Below are 23,304 nucleotides of genomic sequence, written 5' to 3' on the forward strand. Positions count from 1 at the left end.
ATAGTGTAGGGGTAAAAATTACTATTCTAACTCTAGGGGGTTCAACAGTAGGGTAAGTGTTAGATAGTGTAGGGGTAAAAATGACTATTCTAACTCCAGGGGGTGCAACAGTAGGGTAAGTGTTGGATAGTGTAAGGGTACTATATGTATGCGTTGTAATGGTATGCGTTGTAATGACATGCGTTGTAGTGGTATGCGTTGTAGTGGTATGCGTTGTAGTGACATGCGTTGTAATGGTTGCATTGTAATAGCGTGCGTTGTAATGGATGTTGCGTTGTAAAGGTTTCGTTGTAAAGGTACTGCGTTGTAAAAGTTGCGTTGTAAACGTTGTTCCCCTTAGTAAAGTATTGTGTGCACCAAGAAGACCCCCATCTCTGCAGGTTGAGGGACTAAGAGCTCTTGGAAAGTGTCAAGACAGCATCATCATAACCCCATATCTGTTCTCCAAGTAGTGAAATAACTGACCGGTTCGGTTCTTGCATTCCAGGACCATTCCGCTTGCTTTTCTGAAAGTCAGCCGGATAGGGGCATTAACTTGCAACATGATCATAAGGCTTGGCACAGCTTAGGGAAGTAAGTTTTCTTGGATTCAGCTGATATTTCCAGCAGATTTCCCAGGAGCCCTTGCATATTCTATTGTGATAAGCAAATCCTGTAAATCTAGATCATTTCCAATGGAACGTGACCCATGCCAGTTATTGGAGGTGAGATGCACAAATCAATGGTCAGGAAGAATTATATGCTCATCTACCAAAAAAAGGGCTGACATCTGCAAAGTGAACTAGAGAAAAGCTGCACCACCTGACAATACACACTATGAGACTAAATAGCACCTCGTTTCTCCCCGTGAACATCAGACGCTCCCCGACCCTGCACACTTTCAGGAAGGACCTCAAGACCTGCCTCTTCGACTGATCCGGAGCCGTCCCCCCCCCCCCCCCATCCCCCCAAGCGCATTGAGACCCACACGGGTGAGTGGCGTGCTATATAAACCCCTTATTGATTGAAGGAGTAGCTGAGGCAGCAGCAGATCATCAAGTGGCAAACAACACCTAGAGGCATTAGTGACAATCAATTGGACTTTATTACTCGGAAAGACAAAAGCTTCGGTCACCACCTTGTCAACAGACATTAACATTTCTGGCACTGTGGATATGCAGAGGACCCAATTTCCTCACACTGGCTGTCAAACCATTTCTGGACCTCCACAGGGGCGCCAGTCTTCACAGTTGTAAGACCCTCTCCTGAGGATATACTGGAGGCATCGCACAGTCGGATATCTAAAGGTTTCAGTCCACAGGCCGTCAGACTTGTTCCTATGTACTGGGGATATTCAGAGGGGGTGCTTCAGTCCTCAGCACTGACTTTCTTCCCCTGAAATCGTGTCCTGGATACACAGAGGGAGGCTTCAGGTCCAGTACTGTCAGTCCCCGCCCCTATCCTGAGGACATACTCAGAGCTGAAGATCCACAGCACTGCGGAGTCCGCTCCTGTCCTGAGTGAGTAGGGCTTCAGGCCGCTCCTCTGTCCGCTACAAGGATCCCTCAGTCATTCCTCAGATATAAAGAGTGCCTAACTTCCCTTTCTGGTAAGTACAACCAAAAAGCTAATGTGGGGCATGGTCAGTTAGCTTCCCTAGACAAGGGACATACATAGGGCCTCAAGGCTGGCGCTGTCCGTGTCTGCCCGTCTTGAGAATGTACAAAAGGCCCAAGTCTCCAGCACTCACTTTCTCCCCAGATCTAAAGTTCTAGGGCTTCAGACCCCGAAAATTGTCATCCCAACCACCCCTTCCCCCTCAACCAGACCCTGATCCTGGGGATGTACAGCCTATTTAATTCCTTCTGGTATCGGTACCACCCTCATCACTGGACATAGTTAAAATACGAGTCTTGGTGCGCAGCGCTGCCAATCCCTACATGTCCTGTGATAAAGTCAAAGTTTCCGTATCCAAGGAGAAGCCAAAGAGAATGGTGAGAAAAGAAACACAACAGAGAGAGGGAGGTAAAGAGGAAAGTAAGAACCAGGTTAGGGATGCAAAACAAGTCAATATACAGGAGAAAGCAACAAGCAGGAGATAGAGAAGATTCTTTAACATAGGACTAGTCTTACATCCCGTCCAGTGCCATGTGACCTGTAGCCACATAGACCGCTTCTTGAACTTTTTCATTCCACTGTGAGGCACAGAATGGGCCAACGGCCATTTTGGTTTAAATCCCATTGTGTTTCAGTTTGTTTAATTCACGGAAAATGTGTTTCTTCTTTCCCGCATCTCAAGCGAGCAGATAATAAAATTCTCTAGTTCAGCAGTAGATTTGTAATTATAATTTGTACAAAATAAAGTTTTCCCTCATTTCCTGTCTGTGTGTTAGGCTTTGAGGTTGGCATCTGTGTCTTAGTTGGTTTGTCGTGTTTGGCACTTGCGAGGATGCATGAGGCAGTCAGTCCAGCTATGGTGGAAGTGGGACCTGGACCCCCAGCAGGTCATAGGCAAAGACATTCCAAAAGATGGCGAAGGCTAAGAAGGTGGCATAGCACAGCATGATGACCCACCACCCGCACTGGTCCTGGAGGTTCTCTTCGTAACTTCGGAGGATGGTGAGCCCCATACTGATGCCCACCACAGCCCCTGCCAGGTGGGCCATGAAGCTGGGCTGAGGACCCGAAGCTGGCAGCGGGGGCGAGAAGCGAAGCCACACAGCACGGCCAACCTCTGAGCTCACTAAGGGAATGAGACCAGAGAAAATGGAGGCTTGTTAATGTAGGCAAAGAGATGACACGTACATGAGACAGGCCTCCATAGGGGATGGCTCAACACATTTGAAAGCACAGACAAGACAAATACGTAAATGTTGAGTCAGTGGCTTGTGCACAGGTGCACAATGATTACTGCAGAACAAATTGGCCAGCCCTCTGCATTTGTGTCAAGGGGGCATGCAAGTACACAACCCTCATTCAATAGTAGGTTCCCTCGACACACCACCCTAATCCATGCACCTGAATAGAGTGGTAGACATGCATGTACTTACTGCACACCAATGCCAAGATCATTCGAAGGGCCTTGTATGGGCAACGCATACCTGCCCAGTTCTGAAACAGAACACAGAAAATGGTTTGACAGGTGTAAATCAAAGGTTCATGCAAAGTTTCTTGACCACATCAAAACTAGTTACAATATAAATAAGATACCACTTCTCTGGATATGCATTAGATAGAGCACCTTGTCAAAGTTGCAAGTAAATCAAAAACATTCACAGTTTTTTTTGAGAGACTGCCACTGGGTCTCCTCGACATCACCCTAAAAACCCATCATCTCGGTCTTCCCAGCTACCTAAAAAATAAAGTTCGGAACACCGGAGAAGAAAAAGAAACCAGAAGCAAATCTATCTTCCTCTTAGATGGGCCAGAAAATGTAAAAGACCTCTCAACAATACCTCCTTATCTCAAGCTCCCAGAAACTGGAATCATCTCAAGAAGGATACACAATCAGTTCAAATTTGGTAGCCTTATAAAAGGGTAAAAAAATCAAATTAATCCTGATGATCAAAGAACAACGTTCCCCGATTTGCTGCAAATTTTGTTGCTGTATACTGTTATTATTACATCTGAAGAGCTCCATTCCACTTTCTTCTGTCTTCTTATTTACAGTTACTCTAGTTTGCAGTACACTCAGTTGCGGCTGGCATGGATTGCGGGTGGCGGGGCAGGGAAGGGGAGTGATGGGTTGAGGGAGAGGGGTGTGTCTTAAAGAAAAAAGCACTTGTCTCTTCCTCTGGCCACTTCTCTCTTCTGCTTCCCTTCTGATGAGCCTGGGACGGAAGAAGGAAGCACACAGGCTCCCCAACCCAATCAGGACGCTGCTAATAACAGTGTTGTAATTGGTTTGAGCACTGTCGTTCGGTGCTCAGACAGGAACTATGAGCCTGCGCATGTTCTCACCCAGACTGTATAACAGCCTGGGTAAAGAACATGAAAAGTGCGCATGATGGTTTGGCTGGCCCAAGACGGCCGGCCAAACCGCCATGCGCTCTTAAGTGCTCACCACACCTCCCCCTGTGGGATGAGTAGCCTAGCCCCGCCCCGCAATCCTACCTCAGCAGGGAAAATTAAAATGACAACAACAATGTGTTATCATTTTATTTTTTATTTTTTTGCACTGCTGAAAGCAGTGGGATCACCCTCCTCCACCTTTGTGGGGGCACCGCTACTAGGTGCACTATTGTATATTTTTGTTACACAGGAAGTGCACTGCTGCTCTTGTGACAAGGCCTACACTGTATCAGAATCTATAACTACTTAAAAAAGTTGTGGCCATCCCTTGGGGTTTATAGGGGTGCTAGAATAATAGGTTCCTTCTCAAAGTAATGATTAAAAGTAGTAATCTAATGAGCAGATGAAAGCAGTTTAACTATATAAAGATAAGGGAAAAGACATGAAAACATAAGAAAAGAACCATCCCTATGATATAACTACAAACAAGCTGGTAGGAAAGTCACAGCTGTCCTCTGCCCCAAGGAGGCGCTCACCCCTTGTTCTTGACAGTAGATAAGAGGGGGCATAGCTTACCGCCCAAAGAAGATGGCGGCGGTGTGGTGTAGATCCACGGGCCGGCTTACTAAGAAGGAGTTAAAAGGCGGTATCACTCATTGGCTCGACTCCGTAAAGTTGCCTTGGCAGCATGAGGTAATGCTGCTTCAATAGGCAGCAACTTATTATCGAGGGAGAGATAATCGCGAAGCGTTGCTCTCTTCTTAGAGAATGCCCACCATTTTTCTTGAATTTGAGCTGCGTCACAGGCACTGAAGTTGTTCAGAGCTCATAAAGGGAAACATCCCCTTCACAGTAACATTTCCCACCCACATTCTCAAGATGTCAGTACAAAGGCTCCAGCTCGTTTATTTTGGTCATCTACTACAGGCAAGTGTGGCTTCTTCCTCTCATTGATGATTTTTCCAAAACACTAACCTTTCTTTGCTCAAGTGCCTAATTTCCTTCATTTTATCTGCTACATCTATGCCCTGATGACCAAAGGCTTCATAGAATGTATTGCATGAAGACTATACCTTTCGCATATTGCTTCTCCATTATTCTGCAGTCAGGAAATGCTTTCTTCTCTTCTTAAATATGAGATTCTGAGTAAACCTCTGTGTTTGATGAATGCGAACATCTTCATAATCTTACTTTTTCTCCTCCTCCATGTGAGGTCTGAAAGCGTATACAGTCTCACTTCCATCAACCGGTGGATTGGGCCGGTCAGGGAGTACACGCATAACGCGAGAACTTCCATCACACATAGGAGCAATGCTTTGTGCGTGAATCCATCGGGAACTGTTGAAACCTGGGGACCTGAATAATTCGGTAAATCCAGGTTGTAAACAGGTACTTTTTAGTAATAGACATTACTCTTGTGTGCAATTTTGTGTGCCACTAAACATAGATGTAGATAATTTTTTACCATGGTCCTGAAGAATCGCAAGTTGACTGAACTTACGAGGAACATGTTGACCCACACGTTCTAACAAGGATACCGCCATGCAAGGCATTATCCTCGGGCAAGTGCCTTGTACACTGCTTTTAGTTAGGGTAGGTGACCCCCAGAATAAAGTTTGTCCTTCTAGGTACTCCCAAGTCTATTTTAATCACTGCACCACATCTACACAGTCCTGGCCCCACACCTGCACTTCACCCAACGGCTGTTGGATAGAAGATCTCGGACAAAGTGCCCCAACTTTAGGGAGCCCGTTGGGTATTGCACCACCGACCCAACGAGGAGCAGACCAAATGATGAAGCATAACACCTGAAAGGTTGTGCGAGGGCATTACAATCCAACATATGGATTCCCATCTGTGACCCTTCCAGGGAATAGTGGGACCAAGTCACTCGGGACTCTACCAGCACCTATCCCAGAGGTACAGCATAATCCCATTTTTGAAAACATTCATTGAGGCCTTCCTTTTATGCTGGACCTCCCCACTCCTGGCTGAGTGAGAAAAAGGCCCCGCCCCCCTCTTGTTGTATACAACAGGGGATTTTATCTGCCAGTTCGAAACTTTGTGTATAAAAAATCAGCCATGGAGCCTTGAGTAGGAGACAGCATGGCCAATCCCTGAAATTGAGCTTTCCCCTGTCAAGAAATGGACACTTCTAGCTGTTCAGATCAATGCTCTGACACTAAACCAAGGATTACGTGCCTGCAATGGCAGATCCCGGTCTGATAAAACAGGCTTGTATACATACAACAGGCCCAATCATACTAGTTTAATTGATTATGTATTTTTAGATGTAAAATGATGGCATGATTTGGTTGATATGTTTATGCTTCCATATAATGGTGAAAGCAAAACCAAAGGGGATGATGGACAGAGTGTTGAACATTGCAAGCACTCACCCCCAGGCAACTGATCTGGGTTTAATCCATCATCATTCTTTAGCTCACTCCGCCACCCCAGTTCAGACATGGCCATATGTAAATTAGTCTGACCCTGTGCCTGATGGGAACAGTCCAGCCCGAACTGCCAAGCCATGTCTTCCCTGGACCGGAAACAAGCATCCTGGGACCAGTTTCTGGCTAATCTGCCTTCATCAGCCAGGCTAGCTTGAATCCAGTGGCAAAGTGAGCAAGGGACCCACGTCTGAGCATACCCTGCCAACTTAGGGAGAACAAAGCAAAACCAAAGGGAATGATGGACGAAGTGTTGAACATTGCAAGCACTCACCCCCAGTCAACTGATCTGGGTTTAATCCATCATCATTCTTTAGCTCACTCCACCACCCCAGTTCAGACATGGCCATATGCAAATCAGTCTGACCCTGTGCCTCATGGGAACAGTCCAGCCCGAACTGCCAAGCCATGTCTTCCATGTAATGGTGATCACAAAGCTCTAATATTTAGGGTGCGCCTTCACCTGGGGGGTGCCCAACTGGCACTGAAGCTGATCCTATTGATGGGAGATTGATGCTTACTAACAATAGACGAAGGGTAAATTGGAGAAAGGTGAAGCACTCACAGGAGATTATTAGTAAGATCTATAATGTGGATGTTGTTGAAATGGAAGATGTGGCTTTGTATTATTGGCCAAAGAGTTGATGGTAAGATAATAGGCCAGATTACGCAGGCCCATAATAAATTGTTCCAAAATCTGAGGGGCCTCTTCTATACTGAAGTTGGGACGACAGTGCAGAGGAAGGGTCTAATAACCTGGTATAACAAGCTCTGTAGAGCAGCCAAAACCAAATTATTCTTGGCTATTAAGAAACAAGACTGATCCTTAATACAGGCTGCTAGACAAACTTACAATAGGGTGATGTTGGAAGCTAAAAGGGACAAGAAGTGGGGAATTTGTGATGGCCTCCTTAGTGCTACTGGATTAAAGGATCATCACACCTTTTGGTCCTTAATTTCCTGTGGCAATACAACAGGCTCCAATACAATTGATAAGAATATATCAGCTAGTGAGTGGGTTAAACACTTCTCTAGCCTATATACTCAGCATGGTGACTCATAGATACTGACTGATATCACTCAGGATTGAGGGTTTTTTGGGCAAAGCAATGAGGATGTAGGGGAAGTGTACTTGGCAACCAGGATTCCATTCCACCTTTGGAGTATCCACCTTGACTTGGTGAGAAGAATATTCTGGTGATTACACCAGAGGAAATCAGTAAGGCCATTAGAGGAATCTAATTCATTTGTGGATGAAATACAAATTTGGAGTACATACTTCTCACTAATATTCACAGCCATATCTAATTCCCCCAATATGGGCTAGGGCAGAAATTATCCCTGTTTAAAAAACTTTACGTGAATCTCCATTAAATTACAACCCCATTAGTCTGATAGATAGTTTGTAGAACTATATTGACTAGACTCCAAGACTGGATTGCAGCCAATGAAATATTGACCCTACTACAGGCAGGATTTAGAGAGGCAACCAGCACTAAAGACCAGATATTTAGAATACAGATGACTTACTGGAAGACAGTAGTTTTGGGCAATGGTCGACTTTATTTAGTTTTTGTTGATTTGCGTTTGGCTGTTGACCTGGTACCCTGGGCGACTCTGGCAGGTGTTCTCTGAGATGGGGGTACCGAGTTACCTGATAGATATGTTGCTTAGACTACATAATACAAATTATGCTAAGATTATGTCTGGTAATGCAGGAGAACTGACAGACACATTCTCAGTTACCAGAGGAGTAAGACAGGGATGTGTACTTGCCCCTACGCTCTTCACTTTAAATATAAATGGTCTTGTACATTTCCTGGGATCATGTGAATATGACGTTTCTGAAAGTTGAAAGTTTCTTTTTCACATTAATACCAAGAAATATACAAATGTATTGTTTGGAAAATAAATTTGAAATGATGAACACATAAAAACCTTATTCTTGAAGAACCAGCATGATTTATTTTTTCAAACTAATTTGAAGGAGTATTACAACCACATATGAGTGAAGCGCCAGGGGATGCTTCCAACAATCGTTGGGAACACTGCTTTGTTCATGTATAATTGACGTCCTGACAAGAGACACCTCCCGGGCAGCTACCTCGCACTTGACCAATTTTGTTTAAAATTTCAAAAAGACTTTCGTTTGAATTTTTCAAAGATAGACTATAGGCTGTGCAACTCTCCACCCTTTGTGAAAATATATTTGATGTCAGAAACAGTGTTCATGCTGGAGGGTGAATTTATGACTTAGTGAGGCCGGTAAGGCTTGGACTTAAGGTTAATGTCTCACCATAACTTTAGAATTTCATGACCTTTTAAGTTTTGTGCTACATTCACTACTACATCCTGTCAATCATAGCTCCCCTTTAACTTTATTTTTTATTAAGGAATTTAATATTTTTTTTAGATGTGTGGGCTTTCCAAGAGCCGCAGCCAAGAGGTTTCTGAGTCACCTATTTGCTATCCTGGGCCGCCTCCTACCTTCTTGTGTTTTAGGGTGAAGAACAATGAAGACAATTAATATTCCGGGAAACTCCCCTTGAACCACCGATAGACAATTTGGGGCAGTGAAGTTATAACTCTCGCAAAAAGACCGTCAAACTCCCAAACACCTTCTTATCTACATATTCGCACTAAAAAGAAGAACAATGAAGACAGCTTGCGCCTATTTAGGAGACATGTTTGCAAATATCAAGAGATCTAAAAACAACTTTGCTACACAAATCGGCCAAGGGGAGTTTTAAAAAAAATAGAATTGCAATTTCATAAAAAAAGTGACTTTCTCGACGAAATTCACATTTCATGAAAAAATGTATTGTTGGCCATATTGCCCTTACCACCTAACCTAATGGTGGGTGTGGTATTCAGTCATGACACCTCAGCCACGCCAAGAGACTAGCAAGATTTCCTTTTAGAAAAATCAATACAGATGTTTGTAAATAGTGTTAGAAATTAAGAAAAAGCATTATATAGGAAATATTTGCATTCAACCTCCTTGGCCTTCATTTATTTGTTTTACTCCCTCTTAAGCTAAATGTTGGGGTGGTGTGAGATTCACGCCCAACGATACTGAAGGGCTGTGGTAGAGGGTGTAGTTTACCCAGCCTTGCAAAGACCTGGGCTCTAGTTATTACATCCAAGGGCTGGGTGTGTTGTTTCGCCCACCTTGCACAGGGCAAGAAGGATATCTCTCCTAATTGAGGGGCAGCTAATAGTTTCCTTGTCATCATATTCTTATTTGCAAGTATCGCCCCTGCACAGCTGTGAGCTGGTCGAGTGTTTCAAGGGCAGCCAAAATACACAACACAAAGGACCACAGCAGCTGAAGCTTGCCCTATGCCATCTTCTTCGTTGTTAACAGGGCACTGGATGAGCTGTGATCCATTCATAAGAGTACGCCAGTATTTCATCACCCCCTTCCAGTCTTGCCTAATGCTGCTAAAAGGGGGGGGGGAGTAGGGGTTATTAGGTGCCCCTGTCTCAATTTTTCTTCCATTCCATCTTCTTCCTTCCCTTGGGACATGCTGGCAGTGGCAGGATTAACCGTTCACAGATTTTAGGTAGGAGAGTGTAAACACATAACCCCACCTCCATTTTTTATAATAAGGGGGTAGGGAAGAAGAGTAGGGTCTGCAATCCGATGGTCACCCCAGATTTTTGCTTTTTGCTTCACTGGTTTACGACTTTCCCTGGCTGTGGGCCTGCTAATCAGACCCACAGCCTAGCTGTTCTCTCTCTAAATTGACATCCATGTACTTTAGGAGCATTTACCAATTGGTATTGGGTCACTCTTGTAAGTCCATGTACAGTGTACCATAGGTACCCAGGGCATAAGTGCACCCAAGGCCTACCAGGGGCTGCAGCATGTATTGTGCCACCCCTGGCTGGCCATCTAAACAGACACAACTGGCTGGTAACACGGCTGGGGCAAGGTGGTGTAATCACCCTTTGTTTTAGATATAGTATACCTATATTTAACCATAAAATAGACACATATACTCCTATAAGTCACTCCTATGGCAGGCCTTAACAATTCTGGAGGCAGAGTGCTTGGAATTATGTGAGATGGTGCTCCAGCATGAGCTGAGCCTGTCTGCAGCTTTCGGAACCAAGTCCTTTAGCTGTTTCCATGATAACGCTATACCATATACTCTGAAGTGCATTATAATCCTCGCGGTTATTGCTAACTTTGGCATAGCATTATCAAAACATGTTGAGTAAGGTGTCATACGAATTGGAATACTATACCCTTGCCAGTTCTGGCAACGGGGGTAGCATTCCACCCTTTTAGAGGGACACAACATGTATGTAACTGTGAACCTCGGTTAAAGTTAACTCGAGCCTCAGCATCACAAAATGGATGCTGCCATCACAGACACAAGTCTGGCCTCCTGCTGCTGGGAGTCCTTCCAGCGAGGGAGGCCTGGACAAAGGGTTTCCTGCCTTGGGAGGTGCTAAAATAGCACCACCCCAGACAGGATTTTGTGTATTAGGTAGGACAGGGCTGAAAGGAATGAGACATGCCTGGGGCACACAAGGTGTCCCTGTGCATACCCCGGTTCAAACCAGTTGCTGGGGCTGGCGCGAAACCGGACAAAGGATAGGGGGTGTAACCATCCCCCTTCCTGGTCCCACCCATAGGAGGGACCTAGTCACAGTACAGCCCCCTTAAGGAGAATAAAGGTAGGAGCTGGTCCCATTCCAAATTAGATTAATCCTGATTTGAAACTCTACAAGAAGAAACTCTGGACTTCGACGTTCTGCTCCACAGAAGACTGAAGAAATCCCCCTTGTGGCCAAGGAGTGACCACCCTGCAGCAGCAGGCACCATCAAGTGTCCCAGCAGTTCACTTTGTAGTCCTTCCTGCCAGAACCAGACTTCAGAGCCCGACGAGATCCGGACTTCCAGACCTCTCCGACCTCTACCTACATCTGCAGCACAGCTGAGATCCGTGGGTACGAGGAGACACGTGGGACCGGCCATCTTGGAGAAACTGCACTTCGCTTCAAGCACGACTTCAGAGGCATCCTTGAGAAAGTGCTGTGGGGATTGAGAACCCCCAGCCCCGAGCAGCTCCTGCATAGAAGATCAGCCCTCCAGCATCCACGAGATCTATGTGGGGCCCTTTTGCTTGATTGCTGCTCGACGCGTTGTCTGGTCACTTGCCGATCCACAAAATCTACACCACTGGTCTGGTTGCTCCAGACTGGCCTTTGCTTCCCTGCAAAGGAGAAGCACCCCGGACCCTCCTGGTCCGCACCAGACGCCTTTTCCACTCAACGCGTGGGTTGCCTTTGCCAAGGCCTGTTGATGCCGAATCTGGAACCAACACCGCTGACAGTGAGAGCCTGGATGGGACAGCTTGTGCCTCCATCCTGGTCATCGAAGACACCTCCTGGTCCACGTGGCTGCAGAGTCAAGCGTCCACTCTTCACCTGATCGCGACAACAGCATCTGGTTCCTTCCTGGTTCCACTCCAGTCACTGGCTAGTGACTGTGAACATTGTCCGCTCTGCTTTCAGGTCTCCATCTTCCTTGATCTACCCTTGGATAACTCCGGACAGCTTCCTCCTGGTCACCTGCAGCATCTTTTCTTCAAGGCTCCATTGACTTCAACAAAAAACCCCACGCACTTTCACACCTATGCACCCACAGCCCGTGGGCGAGGTAACAAGAGCATTTCGGTGCTCAAGGGTAGATTGACTCTCCTAGTGTCCAGGTATCCAGTCGTTTTAGTCCTAACTAGTCGGAACTGTCTATTACTTACCTTTTCGTAATTTGTACTGTCCATTGACTTTGTTACGCATCTCACATGTGAGTTCACACTCTGCACACGCGTCCCGTGGGCCTCCTGCTCCTTACCTAAGGTTAGGGTAGTGTAGTCCCAACGATCCTACAGCCTCTGGACAGCACCATTCCTTCTATTGATTTCCTTATACCATTTACTTAGTATATGGTTTGTCGTGCCCCTAGGGCAACATTGTAATTTGTGCAACTTAACGTATTTTCCTTAAGAGTCTTGTCATGTGCTTAGCCCTCTGATCTCATAAAGAGTTCAGAGGTGTTTTGCTAGTAATAAATATATTGTTTATTTTCATAACAACCTGTGTGGTGTCTTTTCATTTGGTATTCAAGGAGTTATATGTGGTAAAACAGCTGGCTTCACATGCCAAAAGAGTTTAGCCTAAGACTGCTTTGTCCACGCTACCATTAGGATAGCTGGTCTATAAGGTTGACTTACAACCAATCACCATAAGGGTTGTTTGGACTGATACAAGGTGATCACTAGAACTAGTGAGCATCATATATCAGGCCAACTTCTCACAGGTAGCACCACAATTTTCTCCCCTGCCTGCTCGGCAAGGAGATGGAGGGTCAATATTTCTATCCTGGCCAGGGCTAGGTGAAGGTTTTTTTTGTGATCTTCCCAGCCTGCAGGACAGGCTGGAGGAATCTGCAGAAGTGGGCAAGCTCATATCCTGCCCTCTTATAAATATAGTGATGGAATAAGGCAGCTGATAGCTGCCTGTGTTCTTTTTTTCTTTTCTTTTACAATCTTCCACTGCCCTTGGACAAGACAGCGTGGTTAAAAAAAATATCCCCTGCCCTTTGGCATGATGAGGGGTGGTGGGGGTTGAGAGCACCATGACAAAGCATCAGTTACGTGCCTTTCTTTTGAACCCCCCCCCCCTCCATTTGGCAAAGCGCGCGGTTAACAAAACCCACACCACATTACCTTGGCACAGGAGGGAGAAAGTGGGGTCATTTTTCTGTGATATCTCCCCAGCCCATATATCTGGTTGGATATAACTCTGAATAAGTAGCAAGCCAAAATCCCCAGTTCTAACACACATATGCACATTACACCATTGGCTGCTTCTTTTTAAGTTTTTTTCCCCAAAGATCACAATGATTGGAGGAGTGGGTTGTGAATGTCGAATGTGTATGCACATAATTGTTATATGCACAATTTTTTAATTCTCCTTTGCTCATATAAATGTCCAGGTATTGTAATCCTCTACGGATATATGCAGGACTGGGAAGTGCACACTGGACAATTTCATTTTAATTTGGAAAGTTTATACCTACCGACCGCCGCACAAAATTTGAAACATTTGGAAAATTTGAATCAAATTTGGCACGCTGAAGATCTTGCCTCTTTCTGCTGTGTCTTCCAAGTCCAGTGCAAATTGGTAAGGGGGGGTCAAAGATTTAAAGAAGCAACATTTGTTTTCTTATGGAGTAAGATGCCCGCTATATGTATGGGGGTGCAACTGCAACACTTTAATATATACATACACTTCACATATTTTTATTACCATGCTAGTTTTTCAATTTGAGAGTAAGGGCCAGGTGTACGACCCCGGAAATAGCGCTTCGCAAATTGCGAGTCTTTTGCGACTCGCAATTTGCGAGGAGCTATTTCTTATGTACAGCAGTGCATTTCACACTGTTAGCGATTCCCAATGGGGTCGCAAATGGAGAGGCTCATGAATATTAATGAGCCTCTTGCAATTTGCGACCCCATTGGGAATGGCAGGCCCTCCCAGGTATGATGGCCTGCTGGGCTCAGCAGACCACCATGTCTGGGACTGCTTTTAAATAAAGCAGTTTCTTTTTTTAATGCAGTCCGTTTTCCTTGAAGGAAAACAGGATGCAGTTAAAAAAAATAAAAATTTAACGTTTTTGTTTCATTTTTTAAGGGTAGGCAGTTGTCCCTGGGACCACTACCTGCCCTTAAAAAAATGTTTCCCCAGCGTTTGCAAAGGGGAAGGAGCCCCCTGTGTACACCTTCCCTTTTGCGACCCCATTACCACCCTCTTAAAGTTGGTGGTAATTTGCGAGTGTTCTGCGCCCGCAAAAGCGGACACCAAACATTCTTACATAGGGTTGCACTTGATACTAGGAAGGAAAAGCCCTTTCCTTTTAGCGAGTCGCAAATGCCATTTTTGCGAGTTGCTAAAAATTGTGACTTGCAAAATAGGGCTTGTACATTCTCAATGCTATTTTTGCATGTGCAAACGGGTTCGCAAACTCTTTTGCGCATGCAAAAATCGTCATACATCTGGCCCTAAGTGTGTTAGAATGGGGTCTCTAGTTGGCAAGGGGTTGCACCTTTATCCAAGTAGGGACTCTTCCTTCTAGTCAGGATAAGGGAGTTACACTCCTAAAATAACCCCTACTCACCCCCTTGGTAGCTTGGCACGAGCAGTCAGGCTTATCTTAGAGGCAGTGTGTAAAGCATTTGCACATAACCAACAGAAATACAGTGAAAGCACCACACCTGTTTAGAAAAATATCCAATATTTTTATTTTTCTCAAACAAGACCAAAAACGATAAAAAAAAAATCCACCGTATAGTTCTCAGAAATCTTCAGTAATCAAAAATACAGTACCTTGAAGTCTGGGGATATCACAGTTTGTGAACAACAAATCCAAACAGTTCTGGCCGACCGCGGCATCGCAGGCGAGCTACAGTGTCGAAATGACCTGCAAAATAGTACCTTGAGAAAAGTAGGGTGTCGGCAACCTCTCGATGAGCCCCATAAGACCGGCGTCCGCAGGCGTCGGTTCCGGAGGTCGGTGCAGGAGTCGTCGGGCCCTTGAAGTCATACACATTGCAGATCAAACTCCTCGTGGTTGAAGTCGGGAGCGCTGGTGTTGGCCGGTGTCGGGGCTGCGTGCGAAGTACAGCGGTGGGGCATGCGGTGCCCTTAGGTCACGGTGCAGACAGAGGCTTGGTGACGGTGGTCCAACGGCATCGGTGAGACCAGGGCTACGGTGCGAAGTGATGCAGTGCTCATCGTGGTGCTGGCAGGTCACGATGCAAGCAGCGACATTGTCGTTGCTGTGGCGCTGTCGTCAGCTGACAAACTGGAGTTGATGTTTCCGGTGTCGGTGGGCCAAGCCTGCGCTGTGGGATAAGGATGGTGCGTTGTGTAACTTATGTGCAGTGCCCTCGAACCACGGTGCAAGCAACGGCATCGATGTCGGCGCGGAGTGGTGTTGTCAGGGATACCAGGGCAGCAGCGTGAAGCGAGGTGGTGCCCACAGGTCGCGGTGTAAGCAGCAGCTGGGTGGCCCGTCAGGTGGCATTGTCGGTGAGACCAGGTTTCCTCTGCCGTCCCTTCAGGACACTGAGTCGTCAGCGGCGTCGTTGACGACGTCGGGTTGCATTTTCATATGTTGCAGCACAAAACGCACAGTCCCCAGTGCTGATGGCAAAATAACTTAAAGTCTTTGCTGTTCCCAAGCTCTACATCAAGCCCTTGGAGAAACTCACAATAAGAAATTGCAGAAAGTTCAGTCCAGTCCTTTCACTGTCACTGCAGGCCAACACAGCAAAGGACACAGCAAAGTGGTATTCCCTCCTCCCAGCCACTCTAGCTCTACGTCTTGGCAGTCTTCTTAGTTCCAAAAGAGTTCTAACGTTCTGTGGTCTGGGCCCCAATACTTATACCCCAAATGAATTTGTCCTCTTAGACAGAGAGTGTCTGTGCTTAGTCCAAACCAGTTTGGTCCTCTCTGGCCCAGCTTCCCAGCAGGAGGCGGAGACAGGATTGTCTGCAGCAGACCAGGACCATTCAGGTGCAAGGAAATTTCCTCCACTATTCTAAATGCGGTCCATGTCTATTCAGCCCAGTCCTGACTCATCCAGACTCTCTGGAGCCACTGCACATCCCTAGCCCCTGCCACTCTGAAGCCAGACAGTCAATACACATACTAGTGGAGGCACACAAGATGGCTAAGCAAGAACATAACTACTTTCTATAAGGGGTATTTTCAAACAAAGAATGTAAAAATCACCTTTACTAAAAGATGCATCTTTAGATTCTGAGTTCAGGCCTTCTAAACTTTATTTTCCCATCTGGTCCCAATGGGAACTTATATTTATAGGATGTTATAAATGAACTCCCATGCTTTCATATGGGCCAGATAGCCTTTCAATAGTGAAAAACGAAAATGGCAGTATTTCACTATCAGGATATGCCACACACATCAGGGCATGTCCTACCTTTCCCATACCCTGCACCCTGCTCATGGGGGTACCTTGGGCCTACCTTAGGAGTGACTCGCATGTAAGAAAATGGAAAGTTAGGGTCTGGCAAGTGGGTTCACTTGCCAAGTCAACATGGCAGTACTAGACGGCACCCGGACACTGCAGTGGCAGGTTTGAGTTACCTTTGAAGGGCTGCTTGTGTGGGTGGCACAGCCAGTGCTGCAAGCCCAATAGGAGCATTTGAATTACAACCCTGGGCACACACAGTGCCCAGTGCCCAGGGTACTAGGGACTGACTAGTAAATCAAAAAAACAATCATGGAATCACCAATCTATACCAACAATTTACAACAGAAGCATTTGCACTTTAACACTGAATAGCAGTGGTAAAGTACCAAGAGTCCTAAAACCAACAGCAGCAGGTCAGGAAAAAATAGGAGGAAGAAGTAAAACGTTTGGGGATAACCCTGCAAAAGGACCATCTCCAACAATGTGCCTGCTACCTTTTGTGTTGTAATGTTATTATTTAGGTGGGTTTGCTGGGATTTATTCTTGAATTACTCTTGGCTTATTTCTTAATTCCACCTACAAAACCAGGAGTACTCCAAGCTAACAAGGAATTCTACAAGTGTAAGTTACACCTGCTCGTCTTTGTGAACCGGTCCATGTGTGTTAATCAGAGTCGGAACTAAACTGCATTATGTATGTGTTTAGGTTTAAAGTATTTTATTGCAGTAGAAAAAGGAAAAAGGAACAACATCACAGACAAATAACCACAGGTGCTCCCCAAAGTCAGCGTGCATAATACAATAGATGCTTAATGGCAGTTCTTTCAGTGCGGTGGGCACATTCGTGCCAAAGTCTCACAGCCAGCGCACCTGTGGGCGGGAACAAAGTAAAAGAAAGGGAAAAGAAAAAAGGGAACAACTCCCCCCCTCCCCCCTCCCAACCAACTGTCACCCCAACCCCCCGAGCCCCCCCCCCCCCACCCCCTGTACTGTGCTGTCAACCACTTGCTCTTTCACTGTGGCAGCTTGGCGTCCCCTCCTTCCAGCAGCTGCGTATATGGTCAGTTTAATCTGGCGGGTCTGGCAGCGGCGTCAGCCGTAGCAGTCTAAGATACCTAGGGCAAGTGATTTCTTTAAATTCTGATCTTAACAAAGTATGGAATGGCGCCCACAGCTCCTCAAAAGTGTCCACGTCCCCCGCCACCACTAGGGACAACTTCTCCATGCCCAGGACATGCCACAATCGATGCAGCCAGCCAACAACAGTAGGAAGCGTGGTAGTGCGCCAGTGTATGAGTATGTTCTGTATTGCTGACCCCAGGGCTATCGCTGTCTGTCTACCTCTCTTAGACCTTAGAGGGTACATTAAACCATTCGGTAAGCCCAGTAGGACATAGGCGGGGAGGCGGGGTAATTCTATCCCAAAGCACTTATCAATCTCATCCAGAACCTCCTCCCAGTAAGGGGCCAGCAGGGGACAGTCCCATAGTATGTGAGTAAGCGTGCCAGTCTGGCCGCAGTTGCGCCAGCATGTCCCGGGTATCGAGTGGTCCATGTCATGTAATTTCTCGGGGGTGCGATACCAGTAAGTTGTGATTTTGGTGAAAGTCTCTGTAAGTCCGGTGTGATAGGCAGAGTGACGCGCTCGGTAGGAGATGTGGTCCCATTCAGTGTGGCTCAGCACTCGACCAAGTTCTCGCTCCCACCGCTCCCTCCCTGGGTTGTAAATGTGAAAGGGGGGAGGCTGCAACATCTTGTATAAGTCAGAAATAAGCTTGGCGTCTGATGAGCGAGTCACTAGCCAACGCTCATAGGCCGTGATTGTCTGATCCGCAGTCGCTCGCACCTGCGGCTGTAGCGCCCAGTGGCGCGCTTGCATATATCGCATGCGTTCTGTCTCAGGGAGGCCATAATCCCGTCGTAAGTCCTGGAAGGAAACTACACCCTCCGGGCCGTACACATGAAATAAAGCGAAGCAGCGGGCCGCTCGCCAGTGTTCATAGGCCCCCGGTTCCATACCTGGGCTAAAGTCCGGGTTACCAACGATTGGCGTGAAGGGAGAGGGAAAAGTGGTGAGGTCGTGCTTGACGGACACAGAGTCCCACACACGGAGCGGGACCCGCGTTACGAAGGAAGCATAGAGGTTGGGAGGGCGGTGGGCCCTCCTCAGGAAGGGTACCTTCTGTAGCGTTCTGCCCGCCACCGCCTGGTCCTGAAACAACCAGTGTTTGTCCGATTCCCACCGGCTCCACTCCACCAGATAGCGCAATTGAGCAGCCTGAAAGTACTTCTGCAGGTCCGGTATCCCAAGGCCACCAGACTCCGGCGCCAGTGTGGCAATGGTTCTCTTGATCCTAGGCCTGCGGCCCTGCCATACAAAACGTGAGATAGCAGACTGAGTCTGCGCTAGCCACCCCTCGGGGGGTTGTAGCGGGAGCGCCCGAAACAGGTACAAGACTTGTGGCAGGAGGGTCATCTTCACCGCGGCCACTCTGCCCAGCAACGACAACGTGCCCCTATCCCAGCGGGCCAGTTCCTCTTTGATCTTTGCACTTAAAGCTGTGTAATTGGCCGTGACCATAGCGGGAAGAGAGGGTGCCAGAAGGATCCCCAAATACGGTATCCGATCCCTGGACCAGCTCAGAGGGAAGAGCCTCTGCAAGTCAGCCCTGGTGGCGCTAGACAGCGAGATGTCAAGGGCCGCAGACTTCCCGAGGTTTACCTTGAACCCCGCTACTGTCGCAAAGAGGTCCAGTTCTGCGATACATGCAGGTAGTGACCTCCGCGGATCGTCGAGTGTCAAGATGACATCGTCCGCGTAGAGACTGAGAGCATGATGGAACTCTCCCATTCGGACATCTACGACGTCGGGATTCTGGCGAACTCTTTGTGCGAACGGCTCCATATAAAGAGCGAAAAGCAAAGGGGATAATGGGCACCCTTGTCTGGTACCTCGCTCTATTGGGAAGTGCTGAGAGCTGCACCCATTCACTCTCACCACCGCAGATGGGAAACGGTAGCAATTGAACACCAGGTGTCTGAACTTCTCGCCGATGCCAAATTTGCCCAAGACCTTCTCCAAATAAGGCCAGTGCACTCTGTCAAACGCCTTTTCCGCGTCAATGGAGAGGAGCATGCGTTCCCCGGGTATCCGCGAGGCCTTCTCCAGGATATGGGTCACCCTCTTTGTGTTGTCGACAGTCTGCCGGCCCGGTACAAACCCCGCCTGATCCGGGTCAACCATGCCCGGGAGGTGGAGCGCCAAACGTGCCGCCAGAATACTGGTGAAAATCTTCAGGTCTGTGTTTAAAAGTGAGATCGGTCGGTAGGACCCGCAAGCAGTCCGGTCCTTGCCCGGTTTCGGAATCACCGACACCGTAGCCTGAAGGAATTCCGGGGGGATAGCGCCTGGCTCCGAGAACGTGTTGAAGAGGCGCGTCAAAAGTGGTGCGATTTCCTGGCAGAAGGTCTTATAGAAGAGAGGGATAAAACCGTCAGGTCCCGGGGCCTTCCCGTTTTTGAGCCGGGAGATCGCCGTGACCACCTCCTCGATCCGAATCTCCCGCTCCAGATATTGTGCCTGATCCGGCGTCAGTGACGGGAGCGACACCGACTCTAGATAATCTGCCTCGGCTCGCGCGGAGGGGCGAACGCCGGCGTAGAGATCAGCGTAGTAGCCGCGGAAAACTTCCGCGATCTGCCCGTCCTCCGTGACCGACCCTCCTGCGGCGGCAACCAACTCCTTCACCCGGTGCTGTTGATGCTGCACCCTGAATTTATGCGCCAGAAGCCGGCCGCACCTGTCCCCGCCGGTGTAGTATTTATGCTTCAAGCGAAGCACTGCGTACTCCGCTCTGTCCATATCAAGCGCGGACAGGAGTTTCCTGGCAGCTTTTAATTGCCTCCAGACCCGGGGGGCACCTGTCCGACAATACACCTGCTCCAGCTCCCGCACCTGGCGGGTAAGCTCGTCCCTCTTGACTCTTGAGCTGGCGATCTTTATTCTCCGCCGAGGAGATGGCGATAAATTCACCGCGGAGCACAGCTTTCAGGGCAGCCCATTGCGTCGCGCGGGTGGTGTCGTCGTTAGCGCGCTGAAAGTCCGCAATGGACGCACGGATCTGTTTCACCGCTGATTGCCTATGCAGCAGAGTGTCCCTGAGACGCCAGACCCCTCTCGAGCGGACCACCGGAGGCAGTTGAAAGGTGCCCTCCACCGGTGCATGGTCTGAGAGAGATAGAACCCCTATGTCGGCGCTCGAGGCCAGTTCAAACATCGGGCTCGTCACTAAAAGATGATCCAGCCTTGCGTAAGACTTATGTGCGTGGGAGAAATAGGAGTATGCGCGGGTTGCGGGGTGGAGACGGCGCCACAGGTCGTGCATATCAAGCTCCTCCAGACGGGTACGAACCGAGCCCGAGAGCTCCCCCGATTGTAGGCGCCTCTGCACCGACCTGTCCAGAGAAGCGTCAAAGACCACATTCAAGTCCCCCCAAGGACAATGTGCCTGTCAGGAGTGGACGCCACATCTTCTAGTGCCCTGTGTAGAAACTGGTCCTGATGGTCATTGGGGCTATATATGGAGCCTACAGTAAACACTAAACCCCCCGCCTTGATCCTGTACGCCAAGAGCCTCTCTTTCTGTTCCGCTACCTTTTGCAAAACCTCCCCCCTGAACCTTCTTGATATCAAGAGCGCCACCCCTGCCGTCTTGGAGGCACAGGAAGAAAAGAGCTGCGTGGGGAACTTAGGGGTCCGCAGCCTGGGGAAATCCTTGGCCAGCAAGTGGGTCTCCTGCAGGAGGCAAATGTCGGCCTGCAAGTCCTCTAGTAGGGACAGTACAGCCCGTCGCTTGACCGGATTATTCAGCCCCTTCACATTCAAAGTAACAATTTTAAGGGCCATCAATGAGGGTAATACCAGAGACGCACATTAAGGCAGGCGAGGCCCACCGGGCATAACTCAAAGGCCACAGCAGGCGGTTCCATCGCACAGAGAAAGCAAACCACCCCACAGCACAGTACAGTCCCCAAACCCCAAAACTCCCCAACTGTGTGGACCCCCCTCCCCCGGAACCCCACACCCCAACCTCCACACTCCCCCCACCCCCTTCCCCCCCCAGTGAACCCCCAGACCCCGAACTTCCCCGACCAACTCCCTTCCCCACCCCCCTCTCCCCAAACCGTTCAAAAAGCTTCATTGTCCCAGTCCGGTCCTTAGTGGACAAGGCCGTGGAAAGTCGTTCTAGTGGACGTCCAGCCACCACCACCAGCACCCCCGCCACCCCCACCCCCAGAACCCCCGCACCTGCGATGAAGATAGGCTATTCCAGACTCCCCCGGAGCAAGTTCAGGCCGTCAAGGCCACATCGCCATTCGCCGTAGTCCTGGAAGCCTCCTGGATGGCGTTAGACATTTCAGCTCGAATCGTGGGCGAGTCAGGCCTCGCGGGCGGCAGGGATCGCCTCTCCCCGACCAGCTGCCAGCCGTCTCGAGTGCTCCGCCTGCGGCGAGGCGCCAGGGTGTCCGTGTCCGATGCAGTGATCCCTAGTACCCCGCAGACATCCTGGAGGGACCGGAGCTGGTGCAGTGTTCCATTCCACCGAAAAATCAGGCGGAAGGGGTGACCCCACGAGTACTGCGTGTCATGCTCCCTTAGGAAGTCTGTGGCGATCTTAAAGGTCTTCCGCTTCTGCAAGGTGATCGTGGACAAATCCTGATAGAGAGCCACCGGGTGGTCTCTGAAGCGGAAAGGCTGCTGCCGTCGCGCCTCACGGAGAATCCGCTCCTTCAAGGGGAAGTCCGGTAAGAAGGCCAAAATGTCCGGGGGAGGCGCCGAAGCTCTGCGGGGTCGGCCAACTCTGTGCGCCCTGTCGATCCGAATCTGGAAGTCTTCGGACTCTCCCAGGATCTCGCGGAACAAGGTTCCCAAGTAGGCGGCCGCGTCTTCACCTTCTTCGTTGGACGGAACACCCCGGACCCTGATGTTGTTCCGCCTGGACCGGTTTTCAAGGTCCTCGGCGTGGGCCTGTAGTTCAATCTGTTGGTCCCGCAGCCGCAGGACCTCCTGTTGCAAATGGGTGATCTCCTCATCCCTGGAATGGCCAGCCGCTTCCACTGTGTTAACTCGCTCTCCCAGGGAGTCCACCTCTCTCCGGACTTCCCCGGCCACCTCCTGCTTCAAGGCCTGAAAGTCCTCCCTCAAGGAGCTGAACAGGGATTCCAGGAACGATCGAGTCACCGGGGGCTCTCCACCTTCAGCGCCCCGTGAGCTGGTCGGGGGGCTCGGGGCGGGCTGGGTCCTGTCCTGCCTCGGGGCGCCGCGTCCCAGCATGTCCGGCAAAGTCCGATCGCCCTTCCTCTGCCCCCTGGCATTCGACATCGCGGAAAGGCGGGAATCGCTGGAGTCCGCAGCCGCAGCGAATAGGTGCCACAGGCCGAGGCCGTAGACCAGCAGTGGTCGGCCGGTCACACAGCCGATGGCGTGGGGGCACTCCTAGCGAGGAGCCTTCGTATGAGGCCGGGCAGCCGCTCCGCACCCTCTCAAAATGGCCGCCCGCGTCGGGCCAGGGAGCCAACGCCCGGGGATTGTGTCAATGTCCTCCGGCGGGTCCGTACGAAGGGTGCACAGCTGGGGGTAAGTTCGCAGGGCGTGTGGCCGCCGGGGGCCAGATGCCGCCGAGGCGGGCAAGTGCGCCGGAGGCCCGGCCGTGCTCCGCAGCGGCCAGAGGAGGGGCCCCGGGACGGCCACGTGGCGCAGGCCCTCTCGATCCCCGGGCTTGCGTAGTTGCTTCAGGCCGACTCCGCTTCCGCTTCCACCGTCAACACCGCTCCGCTCCGCCGATG

The 23,304-nt window shown here is 49.2% G+C and overlaps 1 protein-coding gene across 2 annotated transcripts in view; it reads right to left on the bottom strand.

Annotated features, from left to right (window-relative positions):
• Positions 1–1,057: 1,057 nt before the first annotated feature.
• Positions 1,058–23,304, bottom strand: part of RHBDL1 (rhomboid like 1) — a 504,525-nt gene continuing 482,278 nt past the window's right edge. For both annotated transcript variants that reach the window (XM_086939636.1, XM_086939635.1), the window contains exons 7-8: positions 3,030–3,090; positions 1,058–2,722 (exon numbers count right to left, since the gene is read on the bottom strand). In XM_086939636.1, coding sequence (XP_086795762.1) covers positions 2,451–2,722; positions 3,030–3,090 — 333 coding nt within the window. In that variant the 3' untranslated portion in view covers positions 1,058–2,450. The remainder of the gene's footprint in view (positions 2,723–3,029; positions 3,091–23,304) is intronic.

This window comes from Lissotriton vulgaris, chromosome 10 (assembly GCF_964263255.1).
Source record: "Lissotriton vulgaris chromosome 10, aLisVul1.2, whole genome shotgun sequence".
NCBI classification, from domain to species: Eukaryota; Metazoa; Chordata; class Amphibia; order Caudata; family Salamandridae; genus Lissotriton; species Lissotriton vulgaris.